Source organism: Meleagris gallopavo, chromosome 1 (assembly GCF_905368555.1).
Source record: "Meleagris gallopavo chromosome 1, MGAL_WU_HG_1.1, whole genome shotgun sequence".
NCBI lineage: Eukaryota > Metazoa > Chordata > Aves > Galliformes > Phasianidae > Meleagris > Meleagris gallopavo.
Window position 1 is genome coordinate 77,972,241 of NC_139404.1, and position 8,349 is coordinate 77,980,589.

Sequence of the window (8,349 nt, forward strand, 5' to 3'; positions counted from 1 at the left end):
TAATTCCCCCTAGCAGAACAAAAGACTGTGAGATTCCTCTGCATCCATCCCTGCTTACTTAGTACTGATGAGATGAAGCTTTCCATAGGCTGCCATAGAATCACAGAATGGCTTGGATTGGAAGGGACCTTAAAGCCTGACCATGCCACTAGCAGAGTTTCCACTCATTAGATCAGGCTGCCCAGAGCCCCGTTCGAATCAGTCTTGAGCACCCCAAGGACTGGGCATCATCCCAGTGTCTCACCACCCTTTGAGTAAAAAATCTCCTTGTAATATATAACCTCAATTTCCCCTATTTAATCTAAAGCCATTCCCTCATGTCCTATCATTATCAAACATAGAAAATGGGTCCTCCTGTTTATAAGCTCCCTTCAAGTACTAAGAGGCTACAATGAGGTCTCATCAGAGCTCTCTCTCCTCTAAGCTTAACAAGTCCATCTGTCCTGCATCACCACTACTGCTGAAGGACTTGGCTTACGACCAGACATCTACTAGTACCACAGAAAACCAGTCACCTTTCCCTTCCCCACATACAAGCAAAGAGGTTGTCACAGTATTTCATTCATACTCTCCCAGGTAAAATCCATGCCTCCTGCAGATGCCGGCAGTTGGTTCAAGGTGGAACAGGCCACCCTGGATCTTCAGAAATAACTTCACATTGCTGCCCTTCGTACTGCAGACTTCCCTCCAAGCATCCCTTCTCACTGCTGAGCCCCTGCCACACACATCTCCTTTTACCAGTCAAGTTAACTGAAGTTCTGTTTCTCAGATGACTGAACATGAACTTTTTTTTTTCCCCTCCCCCTCGCTCCCCCATCCTCTCAAAGTTTCAAGGTGGACAGAGCAGTTGGCTGAATAGAGAGCAAGTTCTCAGCACTACATTAAAACGTGTTAGACCAGGAAAGACAAATATTTGCATTTTGGCTCTATCACCTTGGAGATAGGGGGAGAAAAAAATAAAAGGAAGAAATTAAAAAAAAAAAAAAGAAAAAAGAAAAAAGCCACACATCTGAATTCCTTTCTCTAGATGGGAACAGGCAGAAGGAGCTGGTTCCAAAATCTCACAGCTGAGCAGGACCAACATGGCTGCAAACATTAAGCAAAATAAACTGAGCTCTTGTTGACATGAAAGAGTCCTTGGATTGATTATTAAGCCTGCATTTCCCACAGAGATTACACATCAGCTTAAGACTGCACGGCTGTGAATTTATGGGCAGACAGGAGGCTGCAACAACAGTTTCTGCTGCAAGCAAAGGTTTTTGAGAACACCGGATTCCTTCCCACCACCTCACGCTACGCAACACTTCTGGATCATGCCTGGGCTTTGCCGCATTCCTCATGGCACCCGCACACAAACTGCACCACACAGCACCTCTGGGAATTCTCTGTCCACGTTGCACCAGCACCTGATCGTGGGCCTGGTGAGGCACTGAGCCAAACCAGTGGGCAGGGAACACGGACAGCAAGCAAACACAGTCTGCTGGTTACAGAGGGAGGTCTCAGGACAGGATACATGTACAGAAGGCTTTGAACTGCTGCATTCTGCTGGAATACAAGGAAGTAGTGCTCTGTTTTTGATACAGATCATGGAATTGAGTAGGGTTCAGCCAGGGAGGCTAGACAACTGAGGTGGTGACTGAAGCACATACCCATCAGTGTCCAACTTATCTGCTCTTCCCACAGCCAGCCCAACAGAGACAAGCAGAGACCCTGACAGAAAATAACTACAGGTGTGACTGCAGATCCAGAACCTCCTTCCTGCTCCTTTGCAAGATCTGAGCATTTACTACTCCTGAAGGCAAAAACACATGGAGCTCAAAGAAGACTCTGGATATTTCAGTCACACTCATGTAATTGTTTCAGGATGAATACTTTCATTTGGAAGTTCTACTTGGTGTAAATATGCTCAGTGCAGATTTATGGTCTGACACAGACATTCTCATGAGTTCACTTGTTTGCAAAACTACCTGTGAGCATAAATGGAAGAAAGACAAATAGTAAACATGTTAATATTTATTATTTTCTTTTTTCTTTTTAATTATATTCTCAAACCAATGTTACTAGGGAAACTGTAGGATGAGCAGAAGAAAAAAAAAAAAACTAGCAGTTGCCACGCTGTGTGAAATAGCTACCTACTTCTGATTACCCTTAGATTTCAGGGAGGCATTTACGAGAAAGAAAGAAATCTTTCTTTGAGCAAACTATTCTCTAACAAAGAGCATCTTCCCAGCCCACAGAAGCTGGAACTCTGAGCTAGAACAACCCTTTAAACAAAGGGGATTTATAACCTTTCTCAATTTGCCCCCAGCACAAACTCACAGTGGTAACTGCAGATTACCATCACAATACAAACACCTTGTTCTGATCTTAAGTTCGCTACCTCAGTCACACTGATATGGATTATATCTCCTCCATGTTTTTTTCTTATTTAATCATTGTACATTTGTTCTAAGCCTCACTGGAATAGCTTATTTCTACATCCGAACAAAAACATCAGCATAGACAGAGCTAAGAGGGCTGTTTCTGAAATCCTCCGTGTTTCTATAATAGCACACAGCAGGAAATAATGTTCACTTATGCAAGCATGCTAAACTGCATTCTCCAACTGAGCAGATGGCACACCCTTGCAATTCAGCTTTTACAGACTGCACTTTCATTCCCTGAATATCCCCTGAAATAGCAGATGAGGTCTGCATGGGAAAAGAAATACCTTCCTACCCAACAACTTCTGCACAAGTTATCTAAGGACATTTCAGCCTTCACTTACAGAGCAAATGTTTGTGTTATAAATCATTACACTGTTCTTGGAAGGAATTCAAACCAGGAGAGGAGTTTTGATAAAGTTATTCTTTTTCAGAGGTTTTTTTTTTTTTTTTTTTTTTTTTTTAAATCTAAACACCAGGGAAATAGAGATGAAAAAACCCGATCCACTTTGATTCTAAATAACAGAACAGCCCTACGAAAGAAAAAAAAAAAAAAAAATCATTTAAAGACTGAAAGACTTGAGTCACACCATTTTTGCCAGAGCTAGAGCCTTAAAGACCAGGTTTTCTGCTGCAGAAAACAAGTCAAGCTTGCATTTTCAGCAGATCCCTGCATCATTTCTCCCAGTTTACTTTTTGCTGATTTTTGTAAGCAAGAGCTTTTGGCATGACTCCATACAGGGAGAGACCCCAGTGGAAAGTAATCCCTGTCCTGGGGTGGAACAGAGATTGTTTGTTTTCTTTCATGCAAACAAATTACACAGGCAAAAATTGTTGCAAAGGGATTCTGTCAAACCTCGCTAGGTTTCAGATACCACAGATTATAACTTTCCTTGATTTTCCTGTTTTTCCTTGTTTGTGCCTCACAAGGCATTTAATTTAACATTAGGCTCCAAAAAACGGTGAGCTGAGGTTCTTCCAGTGTCCTACAGTAAACATGGTAGATGCAGCAACCAAAATGCAACAGTGTTCATATCCTGGATAGCCTGCAAAAACGGGAGTTCAGTTGGCCTTCAGAGATCTCCTCACCCAAAAGCTTGCAGTCTTCCCAATTTATTTGATTTTTACCTGTATCCTCAAGAGCTTCACTCAGCTTTAGGGAAAGGAGCACCTAACCTATTCCCCTCCCTATAGCCCAGGTTCAACAGTCTCCAAACAGGAAACTAAGGTTTCACTGCATGCATAGTAGAGCTGTGGGTTGAAACTTGGGCTGTAGCCAAGACTAATATCACAGAGAAGACAAGCGGGAGTGCAAGAGAATACTTGAAGTAGCTTGGTTCCAGCCCAAATAGTGCTACACATGCAGCCTAAAAGCAGCTCAGAACCTGCACCAGGATTCTACCAGAAGGTCACAGAACTTAAGACATCCACTTGAAAAGAATTCTGTCCTTCTTGCTGGTGTTGCTTCCCATTTTGTCGTGGGTTGGTCAACTTTTTCCCTATCTGCAGTCATGAAAGGAAGAGTAATGACTGTTAGCAAATATTACAGCAACAGACAGCTCCTCTCCCTCATTCACTGAGAAGTTTTAATTCAGCACCCCTGAGACAGACTCCACATAAGAAAGTATCATTCCAGCACATCCTCACGTGGCACAACTGTTAAGCAGAGAAGCCACAGCTGAGCTTGTTGCCAACGGCAGCTTACAGCAAGGCTGGGCCATATGGGAACCAAGGCTGGGGCTCTGTTCCTACTCCTGGCAAGGGAGGAGCACAAAGAAAATACCACCCACTCATTCCCTTAGAATAGGTACAGCCTACTGCTCAGCTTTTGGGCTCATCACAGCCAAGATGCAACGCATGAATGTCCATGCGCTCTGTCTACATTGCAGCAGTTTTGCCTAAAAAAGGAGAGCTGGAAACTTGTTCTCTCAAGAGATTCTCGGTTTTCTAAATACAGGTATCCACCTAAAGATGCACTCAGCTGACTGGCCAATTAGGAAACTGCATTATCTCTAACAGTCTTCTTCCTCAAGATGCTCCCCTACATCACTTCAGATCTGGTACAGGAATTACCCATACCTGCAGTAAGAGTGCCATTTGTGTTTTCAGCAAGTTATCCAGCACTAACTGTCAGAGTTTACAGCAGTGGAGGGAACAGCTCACTTTGAATTCTCTCAGTACTCCAGCCCTTTTTTGGGTTTTTGGAAGCCCTTGTATTTTTGCAATTGTACAACTAAGCAGGTCGTCTCACTTGTCACATAAATCCTTCTCTAGTCAACAGCAAATCCAGCAGAAAACCTCTGCAGCTGTTTTTCAGCTTGCTAGGCACGCACACTGCACTGGTAGCTTCAGCATATCAATCCTCATCCCTCTCAAGAAGGGACATGTTGAATACATGGAATTTGAGATGCTCCTGAGTGTATACTTTCATTTTTTCCCCTATCTTGGATGTCTCCAGTTTAAACAACCCTAAGATAAATGCACTTGCCAACTAATTGTCTGCTACTATAGCGTCTTTCCTGTTAGAGCATGGGCACATAGTGGCAGGAACAACAGCTGGTTTTATTATTATTATTACACTTGCAGTTAAACATTAAATGAACAGCTGTGCAGAGGCAAAATTTTCAAAGTGTAGCTAGGAGGAAGAAAAGAAAACTAGAAAAGCAATTAAAAGACCCCATAATAAATGAAGACTTTCCATCAGGGCAGAGTGAGGAAGGACACATCCCTGTTCAAAGGCAGTGCTAGGAGTCTCTTGCAGCAGAGTTGGCTGTGCTCTTCCTCTTTCAGAACAGCCTTACTAATACAGCTCCACTTCAGGAATTAAGGCCTAAACCATAGCTGCCAAGTACAGAAAAGCTTGACAGCTCTCCTAACTCTAGTCACAAGGTAAAATATACCTGCACAGCACCTAGGAGGTTCTTACAATTCATACATGCGTAAGTTCCATCAAGGTGACAAGGTCAGCATATAAATACCCTGATTCTCATTTTTTACACTTAGAGAAGGAGATGCACAGAAGGAAGTTACTTGCCTGCCTCAAAGCAACCCTTCTCTGAAGCGCTGAGCAGCACATTACTCACGAGTAGTTGTATACAAAGTGAACAATGTGACAGGATTTACTTTTCCCCCCATTGCACCATATTTGCATCCCAGGAATAAGGAGGGCCACGTTGATAAGGAACATCCTTTGAGATCAGGCAAGCACAACTACTCAGAAAGTGACAGGTCTCTGAAGCACTAAAACAGGAGCGGTGGTCTTGTTTCCTCCTTTCCTTCATACATTGTTCAAGCATTGCTCTATCCAGCTGTATTTTCAGACAAGCCTTGGCAGCTACTGCACATAAGCAAAGCATTTGGAATGGACTGATGGACTGATGGGACACAAACCAGTCCTCATGACTTGTCCTTGACTCAAAGCTGTCCCCTGCCTTGAAGGCCTGCCCTCACAAGAGAGCAGCAGAGGGGAACAGCAGAACCCACAGCATCAGCAAAACAAATCCCCATTTCAAAGCCAGGTCTGTCTTTGCTTCAGAGGGAAAGCAATTAAACTCAAGCACTGCAGCTCTTATACATGAAACAACGCTCTTTTTATTCAATTAAATTTCCTGTAACTGAGGTTAATGTTCCATGTGGTATCTGCCTCAAGGTATAAGAGGCTTCTGGATGAATTGCCAACAGCGCAGTGACAGGGGAAGCCTGAAAGGACCAGGAAGAGCAGAGACCTTGCAAGAAGCAGGCAGCTAGCTAACAATGCATCTGCTTGCTAAAAGTTGGAGGCTAAAGACTGCAGTGGAAGGGAAGGACCACTACACTGAGTTTTTGTAGGACTTATCAACCTCCAGAAGGAACAAGTACTGAATGGGCAGCATGGCCCTAAGTACCTTCACAACTCTTGCACAAGAAAGCCTGCCCACAAGAGCATAATTCCTGATCAAAGTCAGGATTTCCACCATTCAGCTTCCAAACTTGGAGCAACCACCAGTGAGATGCAGGAGCACCAGGAGAGACTTGCCTCCAGCTCTGAACAGATCAGAGTTGCCTCACATTGGTTCAAGACCATAGCTGCACACCTTCTGCTGGCTATCCTGATTAAGACAGGCACCTTCCTGCAGGCTTCTGCTGGTTCAGCTCAGGAGCAGTTTTTGCAGGGCTTCTCACTAAGTCACTTTCAGGCAACCCTTACCAGAAAGCCTCTTGGGACAGCCCACTGTTAAGTGGTTCTTCCTCTCAAACTAGCAGGAACTGCTGCATGGTCCTCTTTAAATATGTCCCCAGCAGTGTTAGACAGTTCTGCATTAAAGAAAACATCAAGCCTCAGGCCTGATACTTCCTTTCTTACATATGCTCTTGACTAACTCAATATCACTGTGGAGATTTCAGAGTCCAGCATACTGGAACATGGAGATTTAGTGCCCTGAAATTTCCACTTAAATGGGGGAATGGTTGTTGTACGCTGTCTCTGTTAACAAGCCCAGACATTATCTGGTCTGCTAACAGGCCTTAGTAGTAGCACCCGTAACACTGGAAAACACTAACATAGTTCACACCATGAGCTTCTACAGGAGGGCTCATGCTCAAAGCCTGCTTTTGGTCTTTTGAGTCCAGTGGTGAGAATCAGTGGTTAAGTAAAGCAGGGCTAGGTCTCTTGCATCAGTCCTGAAACAAAACTCCTGCTCCATAAATACCAGGTGCATTTTATTACACAGTAACACAGAGAGGACAGGTCTTTAAATGGATCTATGTTCTTGCAGAGTAAAGCAAAGCCTTATCAGAAGCACACCCCCCCCCCCCCCAGACCCTTTTCCCTTCCTTATCACATTCTCTACCAATTCCTTTCATACTAAAAATAAAAAAAAAAAATAATAATTTAAAAAAAAAAATCAGAAACAGAGTATGGAAAAAGGGATGTTTTCCATTTTACCCAACAAGGGCAGGAGGGCAGGTTAATTTGTATGGTTCACTATCTTTTGGAAGAAAATCAAAGCATTTTACGCAATCATTAGTGCCCAATCCAAACAAAGGGGACAGAGTTTCCAAGGTACCCCTTGGCTACTTAATATAAACACAAAATGTTAAAAAAAAAAAAAAAAAAAAAAATGGAGGCAGGGGAAGAAGTTAAGAGCTGCAATATCCAGGCACACACGAGTGCCATGCTTTCTTCCCCCCACGGCAAGTGGCAATGCCTCCAGCAGCACTGCCCCGCAGCTCCCTACATCTCTGCTCACCTGTGCAACTCCGGCTCACCTCCCAGGGGAGAAAGCACCCTGATCCTAAAGAAGCACTCAAGTGCGAAAAATGGTATTTAAAAAAGATTATTAAGCAACTCCTCCCTCCCTTTCTTTTTTAAGCTTGTGCTCTTACCCTCCTAATTCCTACCCGGACTTTAAGCTTATGCCCAGCCCTCTACCTCACGGCGGCACCCCCAGCCCAGGGAATAGGAACGGGCACGGGGAAGACAGCGGGGCCGCCTCCCAGCTCCTACCTGCCCAGGCTCGCTGCTGTAGGCGAAGGCGTAGAGCCGCTCCGAGCTGATGTTCACGGCTCCCCGGTAGACACGGCCAAAGGCTCCGGGAGCGGGGCCGCCCCCCGGGGCCGCTGCCGTTATCGCCCAGAGCAAAGCGCAGAGCAGCACCTCGGGGACTGCGGCCGGCCCCCCAGCCATGGCCCCGCGTGTGCCGCCGCCCGGAGCGGCTCCCGGTCCGCCTCTCCCCGGTGCGGGCGTCCGGGCACTTTATTTGCGGTGAGAATCACTAGCGCGGCCACACGCACCGGCGTGGGGGAGGCGGGAGGCAGCGAGGCCCGGACGCGCCCCCCCCCCCCACCGCCCGGGGGTGCCGAGCAACTTGCCCCGGGAAAGGACCCTCCGCCAACCGGCCGCCGGGAAGAGAGAAGGGAGGAGAAAGGGAGGGAAGGGAGGCAGGCG

At 45.5% G+C, this 8,349-nt stretch overlaps 1 protein-coding gene across 2 annotated transcripts in view; it reads right to left on the reverse strand.

Moving 5' to 3' along the window:
* SIDT1 (SID1 transmembrane family member 1) overlaps positions 1-8,349 on the reverse strand; it is a 41,888-nt gene extending 33,539 nt beyond the window's left edge. The window contains exon 1 of one of the 2 annotated variants that reach the window (XM_085236438.1): positions 7,909-8,349. In XM_085236438.1, coding sequence (XP_085092564.1) covers positions 7,909-8,088 — 180 coding nt within the window. In that variant the 5' untranslated portion in view covers positions 8,089-8,349. The remainder of the gene's footprint in view (positions 1-7,908) is intronic. The other variant, XM_085236447.1, reaches the window with a different exon arrangement.